The sequence below is a fragment of the Sorghum bicolor genome, chromosome 6, assembly GCF_000003195.3.
Source record: "Sorghum bicolor cultivar BTx623 chromosome 6, Sorghum_bicolor_NCBIv3, whole genome shotgun sequence".
Classification (NCBI taxonomy): Eukaryota; Viridiplantae; Streptophyta; class Magnoliopsida; order Poales; family Poaceae; genus Sorghum; species Sorghum bicolor.
In genome coordinates, this window is record NC_012875.2 from 912758 (window position 1) to 936765 (window position 24008).

Sequence of the window (24008 nt, forward strand, 5' to 3'; positions counted from 1 at the left end):
GCTTGAACAGCTCCATGCATGCCGATTGTATTGTCAGGTACGTAGTATATGAATAATTGCTGATCTCTGCTTATTCTTGCATTCCTTTTTTACTTCGTGGAAATGTCTTCTTCACAAACTACAAAATACAAATACACCACAACACTAAAATTAGCGATGGATGATCTGACTATAAAAATGGATGCAGTGATGGATAATCTAATGGTAAAATCTTATAGCGTCATTCTTCTATAGACGCTTTTAAGTCCTGATGCTAAAAATCTTTAGCATCAGACAATACTTTTAGCATAGATACTTAACTTATACATTAGATGGAAACAACATGATAGAGGAACAAAAGCAAATACGAATAGACATATATAATACAAGTTTTCCAGCAGGAAGAGAGACACTATATAATACTCTCTCCATCCCAAATTATAAGGCACTCCAAGAATCTTAGAGAGTAAAAACATCTCAAGTTTGACCAAAATTATAGAAGGAATTATAAAGATTTATGAGATCAAGTAGATATACTATAAAAATATATTTAATAAATAATATAATGATATTTAGTTGGTATCATAAATGTTATTATTTTATCATATAAATTTGATCAAACTTTAGATGGTTTGACTCTCCAAGATTTTTGGAATGATTTATAATTTTTTATGGAGGAAGTACTCTTCAGTAGACGTATTTGTCGCCATATTACACAAAATTTCTTTGGAAGAGTCAGTTTTATTACACAAAACCGCTTTGCCATCTTTTTAATTATCTTCATGTGCAAAGAATTCTCTCGACATGAAAACATAGAGACAAAGTCCTGATCTACTGGAATGCTATAGATTGCTTAGCTTTGTTGCTGCATGATTTAAAAGCATGATAGAGGAGGCCATGTGTCGTCACACGGGTGGACAGCATCAGCATGGAGCACGTAGTTGGTAATGTGTGCTATTGCCGTGGCCATGGCCGGCCGCCGAGGGTCCGAAGAAGAAGATTGATGGATGCCAATTAGAACGCTAGCGATGAAGTGGGCCTTTAATTTGGTGGAAGAGCCGCGCCAGCACTCGGATGCATGTTAAAACATGAATGATCTGAATAGCTGCAATCGATGGATGCCAAGCGGAAAGCTAGAGATGGAGTGAGCCTTTGGCCGTGAAAGCCAGCACGCGATGATATTCTGCTGGCTTGATCTGACAAGCTATGTATAGTCGCTTGCATTAATACCGGAAAGAGAGAAGAGATACATATACGATATGTCGAGATGGAGTGAGCCTTTGGTGAAAGCCAGCACATGATGATATCCTCTATCTCACAAGCTATGCATATACAGTAGCATACATGGCCACAGGAAAAAAGAAGAAGCATATACGATGTGTCGACCAAAGCATGTTCACCCTCCCCATGCATGTTCACCCTGGGTAGTCACCACCTGACCACTGCTCTTATTGTATGTTGGACCAGAGAGCAGCATCATATCCATGCCTTTGTCAAGTTGTTTATGGGAAGCGGTTGGATAGGATCCTACTTAGACTTGTATTTATAGAAAAGATAAGAACGGATGAATGGAAACAATCAAGACAAAACATAAAACAGTGGAAGGTTACACATCTGCTACTACAAGTTGTGGCATATTCTGGCTGGAAAGAGATTCAAGCGGAGAACTACCATGACAATGGGGTCATAAAGAGGCTTTTGGTTGGGTCTCCAATCACTGCTGTCTGCGTGACCAGACAAACAACCAGATATGTATCCAAGAGCTTTATTAATTTTTGAGGGGTTGATTTCAGCTAGTATTATTTCAATTATTGCTAGTTGGAATAGAATGTTTGGGCGTCACACTGTACCACCGTACTATTCTTGACTACAGTTTATATCTCCTGCGTGGATCGCAAGCCGAGCCACTCCTCTATATAAGAAAGGCCACCATAGCCCTAGCTTCGCCCAAGCACTGTTCGGGATCTCGCCGCAAGCACAGCAGGAAGGTGCCTGAAGTGAGGTTTGGAAGGTGCCGATCGACACCCTTCCCTCTTCTCCGTCGAGCCCCGGCCGCACCGCTCCTGTCTCGTCTCCGTCCGCAAAACCGCCTAAGGTGAGATTGCCGTACGTCGCCCGCTCTATCTCTCGATCTGTGCTCTCTCTTTGCTCAGTAGTGGATCCAATCCAAGATGCATATATATTGATTATTCTTCCCCTTCGTTCTCGCGCTCCTCCTGACGCATGCAAGCAGGCAGCGCCGCGCATTCTCCGGCGAGCACTTGTCATGGCAGGCCGCCCATCTTGGTCTGTCCGGTGCTCGTCGCTGGTTTCCATGGAGATCCGTCCAGTGTGCCTGCTGCTTCTACTCCTGCTTCCTGGAGCTTCAGCTGGTGAGCCGACCTCCAAGGAGACACCAGATGGGAGCCAGAAGTGGGGCTACGTGGTACCTCGTCACGGTGAGTAACTCAGCAAACTCTCGGCCGGCCATGCATGCATGTCCCCGGCCTCCTCCCTCCATCCAAGTTCGTTGCTAGCTGTTGAAAATAATTGAACCATGCATTCTGTGAAATTTGTTTGCTTGTATATATGTGCAGAGGTGAACATGTTCTACTGGTGGTTTAGGAGCCCACAGCGCCCATCTGCATCCGCCTCCGCCTCTGCCTCTGGCTCGGCCACATCCAAGCCATGGCCGACCGTCCTCTGGTTGCAGGGCGGCCCGGTAATAAGCACTGCTTTCTGACTGTAGTTCTTTTTTTATTTAGCAAGGATGAATCCAGCCTTTATATATGGCCGACACTAGCATTAATTACTAATCATATGCATGCCCTTGTTCTCGTGATGTTTACGTACAAATCAATATAGTAATCTTGTTAAATGACAGGGAGGTTCTGGCTCAGGCCGGGGCAACTTCCTTGAGATCGGGCCATTGGACATCAACTTGAAGCGGAGGAAATTCACGTGGCTCAGAGTCGCTGACCTCATTTTCGTAGTGAGTTCCTTCATTTTTTTCTAGCTGTTTTCTTCCATTTGTTCCAAGATGTACGATGATGGAGTCACGAGCTGATGTGTGTGTGATACTGATGATGACAATGCTGCATGGTGGAAATTACAGGACAGCCCGGTTGACGTTGGGTTCAGCTACACTGACAACCCGAGAGCCCTGGCGAAGACAGATGCGCAGGTGGCCGCAGACCTGTTCGGCGTCATAAAGATGCTGCTCAAGGAGTTGGCCAGCCTGCCGAACAGCCCTCTCTACCTGGTGGGCGAGTCTTACGGCGGGAAGACTGCTGCCATGGTGGGTGTTCTTCTGGCAAGGGCCATCCAAGACCGAACCATCGATATCACTCTCGGAGGTAAGCATATATATATATATATATATATATATATATATATATATATATATATATATATATATATATATATTCATCCCAACTTGTACGTACTCATCAGAGCTCGATAATTCTTGAAAAAAATAAACAGCACAGAGAGCACAGTACAGCACTAGCATGACCTATATCTGTGTTCACCAACAGGTGTTGGCATTGGAGACGGCTGGATCTCTCCAGGAGATTTCTCGGTAAATTAACCATAGCCCATCATTTTTAATTTGTTTGGCGAGTCTCTATGCAACTAGAACCATGCATGTGTTATATGTGCTGTAAACTCCTTGTTTGATATTATACATGTATGTACAGAGTTCGTATGGACCGCTGCTATACTCCGTGTCTAGGCTGAACGATAACGCCGTCGCAGATGTCAACAAGTAAGCAAATAATTCCACCTAATCTTCCACATTATTGGGTTGAAAATTAATCTTGGCACATGTGATACAACAGAGAGATCATGTTGTGTTCATAAAGGCTTAGTGTGTTGGTTTAAATAAGGTTGATGTTTGCTTGCATCTTAAGGCATAGTCAATAGCGGCCGAATTAGTGGTGTATTATATTTAAGGAATTAGTGGTGTCTATTTGTGCTAGACATTCAGGGTTCTCTCTCGTATCTGATGTCACAACATTTGGGAGTACAGGAAAAAGAAATACGTATTTTTCACAACATTAATTTGGCATTTCACTTTTGTGTCCTCGTTTCTGCTACTATGATGGTGTCTTGTGTGTGACAACTGAGAACGCCCTGATTCAGAATCTAACAGATGATTTATACCAACATCTACCTTTTGAATCAATTATTTAATTCATCTCCAAAAATTTTGTTGGCTTGTTTGGTGAACCCTGACCTGATTTCTCATTTGTTCTCAGAATGGGGGTGATGGTGAACGAGCAGATGGCTGCAGGGCAGTTTGCCAAAGCCCAACAAACTTGGACGGACCAGTTAGATCTCATTGACTCGCAGAGTGACGGCGTGGTAAGTATTTGTTTAACCATCATATCAGTAGCAACAATTCACATCTGGAATACAAATGGATGAAAATACTCATCAGAGTGGCAAATTAACGTCTAAAAATCTCTCAATTGTAATTAATGATTTTCCTTCTAGCATAGTGCGACTTAATTTTCTGTTGCAACGGTCTTATATCCAATAAATAAAAGTCTTAAGTAATCTGCTTGTCCCAGTACTTGTGTTGCACTGATGAAGACGTACGCTGCAGTGATGGCATTATTGTGACCATAAGCTTAGTTTTTGCCTCGCAGGTTTATGACAACTTTGATTTATTAACCATACTGAATTAATTTGTAATGGTTGGTCATTAGGAGAAAATATTCTTTTGCTTACATTAAATGCATTTTGAACATATATCTATGTGAAGTGAGCCATTTCGACTTTCCTTAATTATATTGTTTTGTTTTGAGATATCAATGTCAATAAGATAGAAAATTACAAGGACAGACTTAATGTTCATATCGAATCAAAGCAGAAAAATGAAATTTCTTATGAATGTGAGGATGTGACACTCATTGATTATTGATTAGGACTTATTCACACTTGTCAAGCTCGATCTATGTTAGATGTGCAATGTATTATCCATTAATATGCAATCAATTGATTCAGTGCGAAATATGCCTATGATAAAATTGTTACATGTGCATATATATCTCATGCTAGATTTTTTTTTGTATTTGCAGAACCAGGACAACTTCTTGCTTGACGTGGGCATGAATCCTGTGTTGGAAAGTTCTTTGTGTTTAACAGGCAGCCAGTTGATGTATCATGGCAGCCTTAAATCTAACACCACTGCTCTGGTCTCCATTGATATTGATGAGTTTATGAACAAACGCATCAAGCCAACGCTCCAGATAATTCCTAAATCCAAAGTGTAAGCATCTCCTTTGCACAATATTCTCACATTTTATACATATAAATATTCTTTTTAATTTGGACCAATTGTATTGCACACAGGTGGGAGGAAGCGACGCTTGCAGTCTATGAACAATTGAAAAACGACTTCATGAGACCCGCAATCGATGAAGTTGATGAGCTACTTGCTCGTGGGGTTAATGTCACAATTTATCAGGGACAGGTTAGTAGTAATACCACTACCTCTGTAGTTTTTAAGGCGTTATTATATGGGCTACTCGTTGGCCCAGAAATGCTAGCAATTCTGCCCTAAAAATTTACAAAACAATTAGTACCTATCCCTAAATTTGATTTGAAATCATGAATAGTAATGCATGCGTGAAATTAAAGGGAAACCATATAATTACAGACATACTTTTTTTGTGAATATATAGTTCACCTTACTAACATGAAAATATATGCTAGTACAATATTAATTAGAATCCTCATGTAGAATTCCACCCTGTGAACTGTTTTTTTTTTCATGGAACACCGCCCAGTGAACTGTAGATATATAGAGAGAAGATCAATGTGCAAAGTTTACATTGTTAACATGGGAATTTCCTCAAAGTCTATGATTAATATATTTGACAGAGATGGATACGTACATATTATGTTATGTTAATATCTTTAAACAAACTATATATATATATATATATGCTTTTGATTCTCACTGAAATCTAAAAATTACTATACTTTTCTTGTATTAAATAAATTATACTTTTTCTAGCTCGATGTGATCGTCCCAGCTGTCGGTGCAGAAGCATGGGTTAAGAAGCTCAAGTAAGCAACCTCCCCTGCCATTTAGTTAACCTTGCTTTTTTGCAAAATTATGTTGTGTGTGGCTTTGAGATCCCTGATTTGATCCGTGTTTCAGATGGGATGGCATTAACCATTTCCTGAGCTTGCGAAGGAGTCCCTTACATTACTGTGACACTGCTGCTAAATATTGTTCCCAGCAGATTAGGGCATATGTAAGGTCTCATGAAAACCTTGCTTTCTACTGGGTTCTTGGAGCCGGTCACATGGTAAGTCTAATCCATATACATGTGTATCCATATTATAGATCCTTACTAAATATGCCATGGTTTGTCTACAGGTCCCTGTTGACCAGCCTTACCCTGCGTTCAGAACCATTGCAAGTATCACAGACTCTTCAGGTGACATAGATGATGTATATTGATGGGATGACAATGTGAGCTGAGCTGTTATGTAACTGCTAAACTAGTTGAATTAGCATCCTACCTGACTTGTATGTGCACTGCTACTGAAATATTCTTTAGATGAATGCTGAACTACTGATCGCCTCATGCATGCGAAGTGAGGCCGTGAATTGTGTGTGCCCATCCATGTGCGTTGTGAATTTATTGAGAACCACCTCTATGATTATATTTATCACCTCTTTGCTTTTCCTTGTTAAATTGTTGCCAATTTCAAAATCACTATACCAGCTCCTGCTCGGAATTGTTGAACTCCGATGGCCGGACCATCACTACTGATGGTGATACATCAGGAGCCACAAACAGTTTACAGAAGGTTGGCATATACCATATCTCTTGCATGCTGATCAACAACACTGATAGAGATAGCCTGATAGGAGGATTATTTTCCATTATTTTCTAGTATGTTTTCACTGGATAATTAAGCTGGTTTTACCAGTGCTGACATACTATCAAAAACTTATATATTCTCTTTCCTATAAAACCACAGTATAACTCTTATCTTCATAGTAAAAGATAATAAAAAAACTTGACGATCCTACTGAAACTTTTGGCCATAGAATGCAATTCATTGTTTTCTCCTCGTACAAATGCTAAGAAAGTCAAACACTTGGTCCTGCACACATTCCAATTCATTGTTTTTCATAGTTTATTAATTGTTCCAAAAATTGAGGGAAAGTTCGTTAGAATTCTTATACGGTGGTCTACGCATCGCAGGTTAGAATAGAATTGACATTTGCAATATACACACTAGTACTACCAATAATTAACTCTTGTGTGTACTTATTACAAACTTTATTAATTACACCAAATAACAATTTCACAGACAGGTGATCGATGGTCACATGCGTCATGCCCAGCCCTATTGCTGCTAACCGAATAATTTCTTGTGTGTACTTACAAACTTTATATTAATTACACCAAATAACAATTTCACAAACTGCTGCCTCGGCTACTAATCGAATATAATAAATGCATGTTTGCAGTAGTAGGGTTTAGTATTGCTATTTTAATAAATAATTACGGAACTAATTGGAATGAAAAAATAACACATATAGGACCCTGTTGGCAACTGTATGGCTGACAGGAGGACCATGAGCAAACCAGCAGCCGATCGACTGGTACCAATCAGATAGGCAATTGTCAATGGGTTATGCCACATGTACCAAATACCATCCTCGTAGATGCAATTTGTGCCAATATAATTATCGGCAATTGGAACCTCCTATTTGTATTTAGGGACCTATACAAATGTGGTAGTCTTTTGACGTAGATGTTAAAAATCAAGCTTATTTCAATTTGTTTGGGTCTATAATCATTAGTGCCATCCGGTGAGCTTCTCTTGAAAGGGTACGTACATCACGCTTTCGAGAATGGTCTCTGTAAGCTTATTAGTGACTCGCCTAGAGAGTTATCAGTGACGCGGAAACACGTTAGTTATGTTGCATCTGGAATTTTAGAATATTAGTGACGCGTAAAAAGCGTCACGAATGACCCATCAAGAGTGACGTGTATTCCAACCCGCGTCACTATGACCCTTCATCAGTGATGTGTCCAACCAAAACGCGTCACCATTATGTTATCATTAGAGACATTTTTGTCTAGACTCGTCACTAATGATTACTTCCAAAAACAAAAAAAAATAGAAATCTGGATCCACCGTGCACATTTCTGAAGTCTGTTTCTCAAAAATGTACAATGTAAATTTCTGAAGCCTGTATTTCACAAACATAATACATTGTGCATTTCTGAAGCCTGTGTTTCACATAGTACATTTCTGACATTAAAACACTGCACAATCGAATTAAAAAGGAAGTAGAAAGGATTAGAATTATATAAGACTTCTCATGATCAAAATACATAACAACAATATGCATGGTTCATGGTACAACAATTTTGTTTACATAACCACATAAAATTGCACACATCAACAATAAAATGAATCTGAGATACTTGGCTTCTTTGAATTCCCAAAATAGTGCTGCTTTTTTTGCGAACGACTAACGAACATTCAGGTTATAACAAATCTGCATGACACACTAAGAAAAGGTTCGACAAAACCCCTTAACTCAGTCAGGATATATATACCTTGCATAGGACTAAAACACTTTAGTCCAATTCCATTCCCGTATATTTACACCTCAGCAGGTTCCACTTCTCCTACAAAATAATAAGATAACAGTACTGTTTGCTTTATGGGACTCGAGAAAATAATCAGCCATGCCCCCATGCTAATAACTCAGACAGCGTTATGTGATATGAATTTACTGAAAAATGTGAACTCAGCATATTTCTGCTGGAAAGCGAGAGCTAGCTGACATGTATGTCATATTTTACCAGCAGCACCTGATGTGTCTATCGTTTTTCCCTTCACTGTTCGGTATATCTACATCAAAGTAAAGAAAATAAGAAAACAAAGACATGGAAATATTAGACTGATCCTTGTGCTGCCATTTGGTTTGCTCTTGCAACGTGCTAAGGAAAACACATTAACTGTGGTTGATATATATTACTATCTAGTTAAATGATTCGGATGACAGAGACAAGTACTTGGCAACAACTATTCAGCCAAACATTGCTATTTTGACTAATGAAGCGAAGATCCAATGATCTATACCTGCAAAAGAAAGGGAAAAAGGAGAGTACAAGTGGAACGCATCAGATGAACACATTTTCAAATATATATTATTAATACTGAACTTCATCTTTATGAGCAAAGTTATATTTTTAGCTGTTAAATGTACAGACATGCTAGATCTTGGTAGTTGTAATATACAGCCAAGGAAATTGAATAAAAAAGGATAAAAGGATAGAGTACTCACAGCCATCAAATTACTTGCAAGGAGAATTAACATGGTATTGCCCATCTTCAGTTATCAATTGAACATGATATATATTTCCCACCACTTTGCATCCCTCATCCTCATTGCCCAACTCAATGGATTTGTCTCCCCTGCCACAAATAACCAGTTTACTACCATGAAGATAAAATCCAACTATCATCTTTTTTTAACACAGCAACTATACATCATATATTAGACTGATAATCCACTACCCAGAACAGCAGTTTTTTTCTTTATCTAGAATCATATTGAGTGAAATTTCAGCTGTACCAGTGACCAGAGTTCAGTATGTTCTTTTCTTCTTCAACATATTTATAAATGACATAGCTGGTCCATTGGCTATGATACTTTATGCAGAACTGCACGACAATTCTTCAGTACCTAGACATTTCTAATTATTTGGTGTTCCACTTGGGATAGTTAATCTAAATTAAGACAACTCCAGTATGACAGTTGAAGCTACTATGATAGTTTCAGAAGCTCATGTTACCATGAAAGATAGAAATTATGCATCCAGTTGGCGACACTAGCAATGCAATTTACAACTGAAAAATACCTCTGTTTTCACATTAAGCGGTATCTGAACACAATTTTTTCCTTCGTTGTGGCTTGCCATATCACGTCTGTCATTGCTGTTCTGTGTTGACCTGATGCTCTGATAGAGCCCCTTCCATGGCTCAACAGCCAATGTATGATCATTCGCGGCAATCTTGACGCATCTGCTCACAAGCCAGACAAAGAACATGGTATATAAGCCTAACCATAGTATGTGATTTATATTTATATATTATAATTATTATTTATTTATTGTTATAATATTATTTATAATTTATTATTATAATACTAATACACCGGTTGTGAACTTTGCTACAACCACACCAATAATTGTCCACCACAGTCATGAACTATCTTACAGCCACCCAAAAGATTGCAACTAAGATGAGCTTAAGCTTTCAAATGAACGGATAAGATTTTACTTTAAACTCTCCTTTCTCTTCCTCACTCAAATCCAATGGATGAGATTCCTCGGACCAAACCTCATCGCTTAACGGTTTAACCCTCACTCGTCCCATCCCGCACGCACGCAAACCGCGACGCGCGACTCTCCCTCTTCTCGACACCGACTCTCCATCTCCTCGAGATCGACCAATCTCTCCCTTGACGTGATTGGTCTCCAGTCCCTCTCCCAGACGTCTTCTCTCCCATGCCATCAATATAATCCTCCAGGGCACCACGCCGCCACGCCCTAAGCACCAAGCCACCGCGCCCGGGGATGCACGCCGCCGCCGGGAATGCACGCTGTGGCCAGAGCACATCCGTGGCAGCCACCACGATGCGGCCGTCGTCAACTGCGGCGTGCCCGACTACGGCGGCACTCACCGGTGTCGTCAACTACCTGGACAAGAAGGCCAAGGCCAAGTCCCGACGCCCGTTATCTTCCTGCTTTACTGTGGAGGTATGCACGCTTTGTTTAGTTCTGAATCTGAGTATCAGAAAAATGTACTGGCACGAGTACATCTACTGAGTACATCTCACATAATATGTACTTATTTTTGTTCATAGCTAAACTTTGGATGGTCTAGAGGGGATCTGGATGATTCTACTGGTAGTGATCTCTCGCGCCATCACTCTGCCAGGGACTCACCGGCCAGGGCATGCATGCCGCCAGACCAGGACGCCAGACGCCAGGGAAGTAAGTCTAATTGCTTTAGGTTTGCAGATTGCAAATGAACAAGTACTCCATCATTGAGTTGATTGTACTACAGGTCATCCGATATGGCGGATAGGCGACAAACCCGCCCTACATTTATAGCGACATATCATGCACCATCGGACGTGGTAAGTTCATTGCCATCGCTCCAGGTCATATAGTGATATTTTCTCTATTTTGCCTTTTTTTTTTGCAACGAGAGTTAGGTTACAAGAACTAACTGACTAACCCCTACATACCTTGTATTAGTTTTATTTTCTGTGAATTTAAGTTAACTTGCTGTTCGGGGTATCTAACTGCCGGTTGCTGTACTATGCAGGGATGAGCTATTAGATTTGTTTCATAAAAAGAATCTGTCATTTCTTAAATTAGATGGGTGCAGCAGGCTATGATGGTGTCAGTATTATCTCTACAGAGTTGAGTAAGTTATATACTTCCTTTGAATCTTACTTAATGTAAAAGGTTATATAACATGTACATCTGTTGCATACTGGTTCTCTTTGTTGTGTCCTTAATTAACTTGCCTGAGTCATCATGTCAAACGCACTAATGATATTTCTGTTTTTACCTCTGAAAACTCAGATTCAAGTAGCTCTTCTGGAAGTGATACAGATGCCAAAGCTCCTCAACAAAACATCGGATCAAAGGTTCTTATATATCTCTTTTTAATTTGAATCCTTTTCAGAGTAGCAGAAGTTTCAATCAAATTTATCTCTTTTTGTTGATGCAAAGGATATTTTAAGACACTACCTCAATGGTTCTCTCTCTCTATTCTGTTGTCTGCATGCAGAAAAAAAATTCTACCTGTGGATGGCTTCAATAAGAAAAAGGGTAAGTTTTGCTTGATAGGTGTATCAATATTTGGAATCTCAATCAAACACTCCTATTTTCTGCCTACTAACATAACCTTATGGAACCCAACACAAAACTCATCGAGAATAATGATGCAATGATACATACATGTCCAGAGCCCATACCTTTTTTTTGAAAAATAAAGTATTTAACACTTTTTTCTAGATGGGATAATTAGCACATGTGCAATTACTGTCTTGAGTGTGTGAGCTGATGGATTTGATTTTTATATCCAATATAGTGATTCAGGTTACACTTGGCCTGAGAATTATCAAACCAATTGGTTGAACTGCCCTTTTAATCTTATGAACATCAATCTGTTAGCAGTGTCAGTGGGGGAGTAATATTTTCCAAACATTTACACAGCCATGAGAACTATCTCTATTTTCTTTTTTTTGTTGTAGCAAGAGTCATGTTACAAGTACTGATTAACTCGTACCAATATTAGATTATTTTTCTGTTCAGGGTATCTAACTGACAGTTGCTGTTATATGCAGAGATGGCCTATTAGGTTTGTCTCGAAAAACAAACAATCTCTATCATGTCTTAAACTAGATGGCTGCAATAGGTTATCACTACAGGAAACGCAAGCTTTGCCTAGAGCTTGGCTTTGCCGAGAGCCAGGTCATCCTCTCGGCAAAGAGCCTTCGCGACGGCTAGGCTCTCGGCAAAGAGAGGCTCTAGGCAAAGGTCAGCTTTGCCGAGAGCATGGCTCTCGGCAAAGGCAAGCTCTCGGCAAAGGTACCGCGCCGTGAGCGGCTGCTATAGTCGTCAGCTTTGCCGAGAGCCACGTCGTTAGGCTCTCGGCAAAGAGGTGGCCTTTGCCGAGGGCAACGACTGGCTCTCGGCAAAGACCCCCTTTGCCGAGAACTTGCACTTGCCCTCGGCAAAGAGTGAAGTTTTTTTTAAAATTTTGGGCCTAGACTTTTTCTATAGGCCTTGCATATTATATACAAGCACATGTTCAAATTTGAGAGCTTTTTATAACATTTTGCTATATTTCATAAATTAATTTATTTTCTTTGCATTTTTTTGAAAAAGTAAATTTGAACTGCAGGTATATGAAATAATAAAATATAGCCATACGAAAAATGATACTCATGTTTGAGAGTGCATTTTGAGGCTATATCCATAAACTCACCCAAAAGTTTGAATGTCTTTTATACGAAACATAACCATCCATGTGTCGTTGATGTGATTTTTAATTATATAAATTTCAAATGAACTTCAAAAATAACAAAACTTGGGGACATGTCTTGTTATCTCATTTGGAGGCTGTGGTAAAAAATTCATAAGGTTTCGAGTAAGTTGCGACTCCAGATGTCTAAAATCCAAACATCTCCGCATGTGATCCTATTTTGATCACATGTAGAGATGTCTGGGTTTTATACATTCGGTGTCGCAACTTGCTCGAAACCTTATGAATTTTTTACCACAGTCTCCACATGCGATAACACGACGCGTCGCTAAGTTTCGTGATTTTTTGACTTCATTTGAATTACGTGAAAAAATTTAAAGAAATTTTGAATATTATCTTGACCATTATTTTTCAATATTCCATGTACTTGCAGTGCAAATTTGAATTACGTGAAAAAATTTAAAGAAACAAGATTAATTAGTTAAATATAGCAAAAAAAGTCAAATTGATGTCAAATTTTGAAATGTATTTAGAAATTGGGTCACAAGGACACAAAAGAAAACTCAGGTCTGAAATAAAATAAAAATAAAAAAGTCAAACACCTCTTTGCCGAGAGCCTGCCCACCTGGCGCTCGGCAAAGTGTCTTTGCCGAGAGCCAAGCCCATATGGTTCTCGGCAAAGGTGTTTTAAAAAAAAAGATCAGTCTATTTCTTTGCCGAGAGCCTGTCTCTGTGGCTCTCGGCAAAGGTTATTTTCCAAAAAAAAATTTCTCCTTATCCCCACCCAGCCCAACCCCGCACCTAACCCTAACGCACACACGCGCCCACCCTGCAAGCGCCGCCCGCGCGCCGCCGAAGCTGCTCCCCGTGCCCCACCGGTGCCGACCAAATCTGCCGCGCGCCGCCGACCCACACCGCCCCCGCCCCTGACCCGCCCCCGCCACTGACCCGCCCCTCCCCGGCCCTGTGCGCCACCGCCGCCTCGCCGCATCTCGCACGGACGCCGAAGCCTAGGAGGAGGAGGAGGAGGGACCGGAAGACAAGAGGAGGAGAAGAGCAGACCGCCGCCTCGTCGCATCCCCGCCCCTGGCCCGCCCCTCCCTCACTGTGCGTCTTCGTCTCCTCTTGCGGACTGCGGTGGCAGCCGCCGGCGATCCCCGATCGGCGACACTCAGGTACCCACCCACTGCTCTTCCAACCCCACCGATTTGTGCTGCGTGTACGGGGGATTTTTTTATTTTTATTTATCTCAGCCCTGCCTCCAACTGATTACTGCAGGAATAGTGTGGGGGCTAGATATTCGAGTATTCTGTGAACCAGTTGGTGGCTCCTCGCGTATATCCTTTAAGTTTCATTTGGTTTGGATCAGTTTCAAAATAAAATCTTATGAACTTTGTGGTATACTGGTATTGAAGCTTCTAGCTAGTGCTGAATTTTTGTTCTGCTATCAAGGCTAACTCTGAACAATTTGGGCATTCAAGTTGTATTACTGTTGTGGTATACTGGGAATTTGTATTACTTGTAGAAGAGCAGAGGGGGGAACATCGGTTGGTAAATGAACTAGTTGTGTGGTGATCCTAGGATAAAAATGCCCAGCAGCTGTTTGTTGCGAATGAACTTCCACTTTGTGTGTTCGTCAAAGTTGAAATTAGTGACTTGTTTGCGACTAGTTCCATTAGTCTTTCTCAAGGGTTTGTTCAGTTAATTTTTGATCCGAGGAGACCGAAAGAGATAGAGAAAGATTTTGACTTGTATGATAAAAGCTCCCTCAGTCCCCTTGGATTGGGGCTAACTGAATAAGCTCTAATTGTGCACGGGGATTGTTCTTGAATTATGAACTGACACACCAACATTAACCGGGAGCATAATAATGCCTACCGTTCGAGGATTGTTTCTAGATTCTCGTATGCTGCCTTGTAAGATTCAGAGTTTCAGACAGTTTATTCTCCCTAAACCTGTGCACGTCGCACAACACGGGTGCAGGCATGTTGGCCTTCCACTTTTATTAAACCACAACTGTTGCACATAGTAGTCACTGTTGTATTGCCACCTATTTTTATGTTTTTGGTCCATGGGTATATTGCAGCCTGTTAGGTCAATGTGTTATATACCTTATTTTTTTTCTTTGAATGCTGAGCCTGTTGTTTTTGTGATCTAGCCTAAAATAGATGTTGCTGATATGTAAATAGGCCAAACCACCACCCTTGTACAACTGATGGTTACTTTTTGAGATGAATGCTTATTTTTTTGAAAGATCGGTAGATGAATACTATATTCTGTATCAATTCATAGTCCAGTCATAGGATTCATATTTTGCATGGGTGAAATAATTACAAAACAGCTGGACTATATTTTTTATGACATGGCATTGTGTGCATATATACTTCTGAACTGTATTTATTTTTACAATTTCATCGCATTAATGCCAATGCCCTAATTTAAGACGGCATTAGTCTTCTTAGGATTCTAGTACTGCTGGTAGCAGAGATGTATTTTTTTTCCTTTTCGTGGCTAGTAATGCATGGTTGAATGTTCTGAAAACTGTCTTTGTTAATGCTCCTGCAGTATAAAAGCTTATAATCTGATAGTACAGCTTGGTTAAACTGTCTTTGTTAATGCTCCTGCATGGTTGAATGCTCCAACAGTATAAAAGCTGGTAGCAGAGATGTATAAAAGTTTATAAATTGCCTTTGTTAACACTGTAAACTGATAGTACATCAACTCATTAATTTCCAGGACATATATATACGAAATATGAATTCAGTTTGGTGAGCCTTCTATATATTCTCAATGCTATAAAAACTTAGAGTTAGAGATGTCTTATGTTTTGATGTTATGTGACACAACTTAACCCTCATCCTTCCCACTGTAGTGTGTTTATGTATACGTTGAGTGTGTAGGTTGAGTGAGGTTCAAAATATATTGAATCAAGGTGTTCCTTTTTAGCCTTAGTTGTTTTTGGAGTGTGTGTTTTTTATCATTGGTTTTTAGTTTTCATGTCTCTTTTAGGCCTAACATATCACTTTTATTTTTTAATACAGCTGAACGCTGCTAAAGTCATTGCTGTTGGCCCTGGTGATCGTGATAGGGATGGTAAGCTGATCCCTGTATCTCTAAGTGAAGGCGACACTATTCTGCTTCCGGACTATGGTGGAACAAAGGTGAAGCTTGCTGAAAGAGTATGTTAACATATGCATGTCATTTTGACTTGGCACTATATTCTCTCTCCCCTCCCTTTTCTGTTGTTGTTGCTTTGTACACCTAAATCAGAGAATTCAAGAACAGAAACACCTGGATATTTGTCATTGACGGTCTTCTTGCCCGAATTGTGGATGTGTGGCCTTCGTGCCATATATGTGAAATGTGGATGTGTGGCCTTCGTGTCATATATGTGCTCTCAGCAAAGATTTTTTTTTAAAAAAATAAAAAGTCTTTGCCGAGAGCCTGCCTTTGCCGAGAGCCACTCTGGCAGGCTCTCGGCAAAGACTTTTTTTTTAAAAAAACAAAAAGTCTTTGCCGAGAGCCTGCCTGGACGGCTCTCGGCAAAGTCCTCCTTTGCCGAGAGCCAGTCTAGCAGGCTCTCGGCAAAGACTCTTTTTTTAAAAAAATAAAAAGTCTTTGCCGAGAGCCTGCAAGCACGGCTCTCGGCAAAGACGACGTCAACATTGACGTTCCTCGATGGCGCCGTGGGCTTTGCCGAGGGCGTTTCTGGCCCTCGGCAAAGTCTTTGCCGAGAGCCTGCCACGTGGCTCTCGGCAAAGAATTCTTTGTCGAGAGCTTCTTTGCCGAGAGCTATTTGCCGAAAGCCACGTGGCAGGCTCTCGGCAAAAACTTTGCCGAGGGCTTTTAGGCCTTTGCCGAGGGCTCCTGACTCTCGGCAAAGAAGCCAGATCCAGTAGTGATGGTGGCGTCAGTATTAGCTCTACAAAGTTAAGTCTGTGCTTGTTAGTTTGGGCTATAAGCAAATGAAGAATTGTACAGATTTAGTTTTCTATTTTCCGTTGGCTGCACGACAGCAGCATTCAGAACCGTATTCAGATTTTGCTGGCTGCTGGCTGAAGGCCGCACGGCAGCAGCATCCATAATTCCACATCATATTTATTTATTTCCTTGCCTGTCATATACATCTACTGCACAGATAATTTGTTCTTAGTTTTGGGCTATAAGAGATTGAAAATTGTACAAACTGAAAATTGGTGAAATGGTTTGCTCTCTGCATATATATATGCACATCACTACCGGACTCACGAGCTTTGCCGTGTGCCTCAGGCACACGGCAAAATGCCCAAAGCACACGGCAAAGCATTTGCCGTGAGCTGCACACGGCAAAGAGTGCAACACCATAATTTCCTGTTCTAACCATCAAATATTGTTTCTCATCCAAATTAGCATCATGAGCGAGCTATAAACAACTTAACTTAAGACTAGAACATAAGATTAGATCCGAATTACAAGTTGAAATAATAATTAAAGTCAAAGGAACACTAATTAACTAATAAATAAGAAAAAAAGTTATAGTTCACCGTGTGCTATTTATCGAGCACACGGCGAAGACAGTCTTTGCCGTGCGCCCCAGACTAGCACACGGCAAAGAACCAAGGGTTGCCGTGAGCCCCCCGTTGGCACACGGCAAAGAGTTGCCGGCAGCCAACGGAGGCCGACGGCGTCAGAATTTTGCCGTGAGCCCCATTCTGGCACACGACAAAGATTGGATTCAACGTGTGTTTTATTTTCGCCGTGCGTTTTTTCTCAGCACACGGCAAATGGATTGACTTCACCGTGAGCTCTTCTGTTTAGCTCACGGCGCAGGACGTAAACGCCGAGTGTTTGAGCTTTGCCGTGTGCTGGTCTGGGGGGCGCACGGCAAATCTTCTCTTTGCCGTGTGCCTGTAGGTTTGCGCATGGCAAACCTACAGGCACACGGCAACGTCCGGTTTTCCGGTAGTGCATGATGATATACTGTGGGTAGCTAGCTATTTTACCTTTGCCTACATGATATAGGGTTTAAACAAACTTGTCAAATACTCCTTTTGAACATGGATGGACCTAATTAACTCTTTTATTTTGGTGTTCCATACCCTGTTTTTGGATTATTCATTTATAATAATAAGTTCTCAATATTTCTCTTGGCTGATAACAGAGGACAAAAATAACAGAATAATCAGATTAAGATTATTATATATTAATTTCAGCTAGCAGTTCCTGTTTTCGTGTCTGAACTTCAGTACTTATTCTCATCAAAATTATATAGCAGCTAGCATGAATGCATCTATCCCTGTTTTTCAGTGTGCGGACATCCACGCTTCTTCTTGCTGTATTTTTTGTTTCCATATCTACTTCTCATATACGTATGGTACGTAAAATTTAGTATGTTTTACCAATGGCTTTATACTTATGCTTTACCAGGCTTCTCATATCATGCTAGCTGCTCGTGAAGCAGATGCCCTACTGGTTTAGGATGAGTCTACCAGGAATCAGCAAGAAGGTTAACAAAATAGATTTTCTTAGGCAGCTGCCAACAATAATGCTCTCCAGTATCAAGAGCAAAACCCTTAGCAAGGTGGAAGAACCCCTGCAGGCTCAGGCTCCCTCAACCCATTTGGGTCCCTTTTGCTGTGGTTGCTAGGAGGCGGTGCTTCTGATGGCATAGTTTCTTCTCTATGTTCAGAGATGTCCGTGATTACAGTCGTCAAATGCTCAGTGTAGTTTTGATATGTATGTCTGTGATGTGATTCTCTGTTATTCTAGCTACTCTGAGCTCATCCATCATGCCATAAGGGCTATTGATTCGTGATGTAAGGAAAGCTTTCCTAATTGTGTAATTGCAACCTTATAATTTTTCTTTTATATGAAAAAAAATGGTGCTCCACTCAGCTTTGGTGTTACCACTGTAGAATTTTTTTTTTGAAAGAACTGGCAGGAGCTCTGCCTTTCATTATAGGTAGTAGCAAGAGTTTAAATACAAGCAGTCCTCATAAGGAGAAAAAGAACATACTAAGAGAGGCACAAATAAAGGGGCAACACTCTAGCCGGTTATCCTTAGGGCCCTCCTTCTTTGATCAATGTCCTTCTTGATCCTTGTCGCCACCCCTTTTACTGATTCAAACACATTGCTGAAGATACGTTGGTTTCGTTCTTTCCACAAGTTCCAGCAGGTATAGATGACCATGCCATTGAATTTCCTTCTCTGATCTTTGTTGACTTTGGATGCAGCTTGTGCCCACCATGTGTGGAAGTGATTGGGCTCATCCTGTGTTTGCAACAGCTCTGTGTTAACACTTTCCCAAGCGAAAATTTGGTTCCAAATAGCTTTGGCGAAGGTACAGTTGAAGCAGAGATGTATACTCCGATGGATGACAGAAAATGGTTGTTTTCAAATGCATCTTTAGAATAAAGCCGTGGCGTTAGCACGGGCATTATACTAGTATTACCTAGTGCACGGCTGCTGCTCGCCTATCTATAGTAAGTAAATCATGCTTACATTTGCTATATGGTCAAAGTAACTTGTTCTCTCGAGGCCAATTGTGTGTTACTTATACACACGAAATCAGCGGAAAATGATTATAAAATTGGCACTGCTAAAACAAAAATCTGAACTCTGAGTTTGGGATCAAATTTACCAAACTTTAGGACCTTTTATCTCCTAAACCGTTGAGAGTTAGACCTGAAAATTTAAACCAAAATGATAGAGGATGATTGTTGTTAAAGCCGATTAAGTTGTTTACACATGAAACTGAGATGCAGGAATCAATGAACAGGATTGATGGAGGCTCCAAACCTGAGCCCAGTACTGAATCAGTGGCAACAGCTTCACAGACACACACCTTGTCGAAGTCCACAGCTAGGCGGCCGCCTAATCGCCACCATCTTCCAAAGTGTCACCAGGCAGGTTGCCAAGCTCCAGCACGGAACATGCACATATAACAAAGAACATAGATTATTCAGGACCACGGTTGGAGGCGAAGAAGCAGCGGACGGCACCCGCAGCACCGCACGTGGTTGGGTCGGCACGGCAGGTCCTGCGGCAGTAGGGGCATGGGGCAGTGCTAAAAATGAAGTAGAGTGTGTGAGTGTGTTGTTCATATGTCTACTTCTCTGAATTGCAATCTAAGTAGCATTGCAATCTAAGTATGCTACTTTGCTTGATGAGTATGGTGAGCTGAAGGCATGATGATGAGCGAGTTCAGGCGGGGAACTGGCACATCGGGTGTAGACTTTGCTATAGGTGGAAAGGGTGAAAATTTTTATGGCAAGGTTGGTGAGTTTAGTGGTTTGAACCCAAATAAGAAACCATCCACTACTCTCAAGTTGATCAAGTTTAGTCCACCTGAGCCTTGAAAACCCACTATCAAAGATGGAGTGTTTGAAGAACCTCCAAAAGCTCCACATCAGAAACAAGTGTGTATTCCAAAACCTAACCATCTCAGGAACCCACTTGATACTCTACCCAATGTCTTTGAGGATCCTCTTCCTAAAGCCAAGAAGCCACAAAGAGTGAACCATACCCACAAAAGAGTGAGCCAACAACCACCCAAGAGAGAGGTGAGGTATCACTGTGAGTATTGCCATAGAGATGGTCACCTTGCCGAGTTTTGCTTTAGGAGGAAGAGAGATGAGAGGCGAGAGTATGAGTTGAACAACCAGAACATGTACCGCCTGCACCATGGCGTATATATATATATATATATATATATATATATAAAATCTTGTCACACCGAATCCAGAAATTCATATAAAATAAGAAAAAAATTCTCGTAATTACTTGATTCAATTAAAAATTGCTGTCAATATTAATGATGGAAGACGTGCATGCATAGTGTATTTGCTTCTTGGGCTCACCGTGTTTAGTTTTTGGACTCTACTGTATTTGCTTTTTGGGCCAAAATAATAGTACTAATCTAATAATCTAGTTTCTAATACTACTAGTAATACACACGTATATTGGAGGGGGCCTAGTTACGTGGGGGGCTGGAGTGGCTGCCCCGTGTTCACAATGCTAATTAAAAAGAAAAGGCACAATGAATCAGAATATGTGAAACATATGGAGAGGTTTGCCTTATGAGTTCCGACCACCGCTGCTCTCCATCGGAAGTCTTGATTGTTTCTCTCTGAGTTCCTGCTGATTGAAGCTGAAGCTATGTAGATCCCAATGTTTCAACACTTCTTTAAGAACATGCTCTGGTAAGAGGAATTTGACAATTGAAGGAGCAGTCAAGATGAGAGAATAATGCGTTTTCCTTATCGAGACTGAAGGTTTTGAAAAGAAGTTTGATCCGGGCTACCCAACAATTACTTTTTATTGAAGTCACATGAAGCTTCCACAAGTTTGCATTACAACAAGGCTTCAATTTGACAATGGAACAATAGCAAAGGATAGATCTAAGTTTGAGTGCAAGTATCTCAAGTAAGTCTACAATTTTTATAAATCAAGGGTTGATTTACAACTGGTATCAAGATGAGGGATTTAGTCCAAATGTCCCTGTTCTTCAATTGATCACAATTGATATTAATCAACCATGGTTTTGGATGAGTTGGATGAATAGTAAGGCATCCAAGCAAGCTTAGCTGTGGGAACCTTGCTGTATGTGTACTTATTACTTAATTTGTATTCAAATTTAAGCTTAGTTTTGGTTATGTTGTCACCATCACTAAAAATGAGGAGATTGTAAGAATAAATTAAGGATCAATGAAAAAAAAGTTCTACCCACCAGAAATAAATGTTGTGACAAAAAGGAAAACTGTTCTAAGAGAAATTGAAAAATGTTTCACCCTAAAGACGAAATTGTTCAGCTTGTTTCAGCAAAAGAATGGTAGTACACTTAGCTTAATTTCTTTGTTAATTGGAGGATCAGTTTGATGGAATGGTTATTAGGGAAATATAAAGACAATTAAAACAATAGGTTTAATTTCCTTGTTAATTGGAGGATTGTTTTGATGGAAATGTAATTAGGAAAAAATTGAAGGAAATTAAAACAATAAGCTTAGTTTCCTTGTTAATTGGAGGATTGTTTTGATGGAAATGTAATTAGGAAAAATTAAAGGCAATTAAAATATAACTGTTATGTTTTTGTCTAACCGGCTTTAATTGTATAATTAAGAGGCTATGAAGGCGACCCCAATAACTCATATATAACAGGTGGACCATTTTGATCAAGCAGTAATGTAATTAGGCAAAAATAAATGCAATTAAAAACATAACTATATATTCTCGGTTTTGCTGACGGGCTATATATACTGAGGCTAGGAGCAGGGCCACCACACAACACTATATATCCTAGTAGTTTTAATTTATATACTATACATACACACACACAGAGAGACACTCTTGTTTGTGCTCGTGGGTATAACAATAGCAAGTCTGCACCAGCAGCCATGGCCAAGCAGTTTCTTGTCCTCGCCGTCCTATTCGTGGCCTGCAAAATAGCTGCGGCCACAACAGTGTACGATGTTTTGGAGCAGAACAATTTACCACGGGGCCTTTTACCGCTTGGCGTCAAGTCATATGTGCTCCACCCAGACGGTGCTTTGGAGGTGACACTCCCTAAGGAGTGCAACTTCTTTATCACAGTGGGTGGAACGAAATTACAGTTTCGGTACGGCACCAGCGTCAACGGCATCATCAAGTCCGGCTCCATCAGCCGTGTGTCCGGGGTGAGGTTTCAGGTGAAGTTCGCGTGGCTCGGCATCAATCAGGTCAGTCACACAGGGAATCAGATCAATCTTCAGGTCGAGAGGTCCACAAAGTCTTTCCCTGCCAGCGCTTTCTCACAGAGCCCCAGCTGCAACTGATGAGTCTCCCATTTGCGAAGCAGCTACCATGTGTGCTGCTTGGTGCTAAGCACATGCATAGTCTTGTTCATCCTAGCTTCTTGTGTTTCTTGGGCTCATATGCCTGCCTATATGAAGTCATTATGATAATAATAATTTGAGAGTTTCCTATATGACGGTGTTTTGTTTGCCTAGTATCTACTTCCTGTGTGACGAAAGCTAGTCGGCAGTCTACCTTGGGGTATACCCACGGTAGTAGTTTATCGGTAGACGGTGCGCAAACTACGAACTCGATGGTGACGCAAGACACGGACAAGCTTTTTATCCAGGTTCGGCCGCCGAGTTGGCGTAATACCTACGTCCTGCGTCTGGTTGTATTGATTTGTGTTGAGAGAATATGATGTCCTAGGGGGGTCCCTTGCCCCTCCTTATATAGTCTGGAGGGCAGGGTTACATATCTGGAAACTAATCCTAGTCGGTTACAATTGCCATGGATAATTCGATATCAATTCCTATTCTAACCGACTAGAATCCTGCTTGATCTCCACATCTTGTTTCCTTGCGCGAAACTCCAGGTTGTCGGATCAAACCTTGAACTCGTCTCGTAATGGGCCAAGCCTCCTGGCCGAAGTCTAGCCGTAAGGGTATAGGGGTTTATACCCCCACAGCTAGTCCCCGAGCACCATGTATTGTGATGTAACACGCCGTCTTGAGCTTCTTCGATCAGTGAGACTCGACGTCTTCAATAAGTGGGAAAGTCGCCCAAACAGTTGCAACGGTTCTTTGACCAACTCAAAAGACAGTTGATCAACATTGGCATCGAAGAAGCGAGTTGTTCGAAGAATGCATGGTGATCTAAATTAAAAAAGATTTCTTTCCTGGTGAAGTGTGCCCACTTTACCTTTTTGAAAGGTATAAACATCAAAAAAGCAAGCGAATTCACCGCTAGGTGAAGTGTGCCCACTTAGTCCCCGAGCCTGGTAGTAGGTGACGTAGGCACGTGGTGCCAGGGTCAAAATAAAAGTCCTCAAAGAAATTCTGTAACTGAGATGCATCGCCAGATGCATCGTACCGATGTAGTCCCCGAGCTTGCTGGAAGGCGAAGTATGAGCCTTGTAGCAAGGTCTAAATAACTGAATTTACCAGTCCGTCTGCAATTGAATAGACTAATCGACCAGTCCCCAAGCACCAAGTGCGCTCCTCAAATTGGTGGGCTGGTCGAC

The 24008-nt window shown here is 41.0% G+C and overlaps 2 protein-coding genes and 2 long non-coding RNA genes across 4 annotated transcripts; all 4 read left to right on the forward strand.

Annotated features, from left to right (window-relative positions):
• LOC8057346 (serine carboxypeptidase-like 51) lies at window positions 1944–6626 on the forward strand. The gene is made up of 13 exons (XM_021464058.1): window positions 1944–2074; window positions 2213–2417; window positions 2556–2680; window positions 2843–2950; window positions 3074–3314; window positions 3495–3538; window positions 3657–3724; window positions 4218–4323; window positions 5043–5233; window positions 5317–5437; window positions 5984–6036; window positions 6131–6281; window positions 6353–6626. The coding sequence occupies exons 2-13, from the start codon at window positions 2246–2248 to the stop codon at window positions 6434–6436; spliced, it is 1464 nt and encodes a 487-aa protein (XP_021319733.1). The 5' UTR covers window positions 1944–2074; window positions 2213–2245; the 3' UTR covers window positions 6437–6626.
• Window positions 11362–11858, forward strand: LOC110436237. Its single transcript, XR_002454044.1, has 3 exons — window positions 11362–11448; window positions 11610–11674; window positions 11818–11858. It is a non-coding gene; the product is annotated as an uncharacterized LOC110436237 (long non-coding RNA).
• LOC8057347 lies at window positions 13910–16343 on the forward strand. Its single transcript, XR_002454043.1, has 2 exons — window positions 13910–14192; window positions 16059–16343. It is a non-coding gene; the product is annotated as an uncharacterized LOC8057347 (long non-coding RNA).
• Window positions 22301–22950, forward strand: LOC8066530. Its single transcript, XM_002445988.2, has one exon. The coding sequence runs from the start codon at window positions 22390–22392 to the stop codon at window positions 22804–22806; it is 417 nt and encodes a 138-aa protein (XP_002446033.1). The 5' UTR covers window positions 22301–22389; the 3' UTR covers window positions 22807–22950.

Coding starts and splice junctions, on each gene's coding strand:
- LOC8057346 (XM_021464058.1), top strand. CDS start 2,246: ATGGCAGGCCGCCCATCTTGGTCTGTCCGGTGCTCGTCGCTGGTTTCC. Junction 2,951..3,073: donor TCGCTGACCTCATTTTCGTA/GTGAGTTCCTTC, acceptor TGGAAATTACAG/GACAGCCCGGTTGACGTTGG. Junction 3,315..3,494: donor CATCGATATCACTCTCGGAG/GTAAGCATATAT, acceptor GTTCACCAACAG/GTGTTGGCATTGGAGACGGC.
- LOC8066530 (XM_002445988.2), top strand. CDS start 22,390: ATGGCCAAGCAGTTTCTTGTCCTCGCCGTCCTATTCGTGGCCTGCAAA.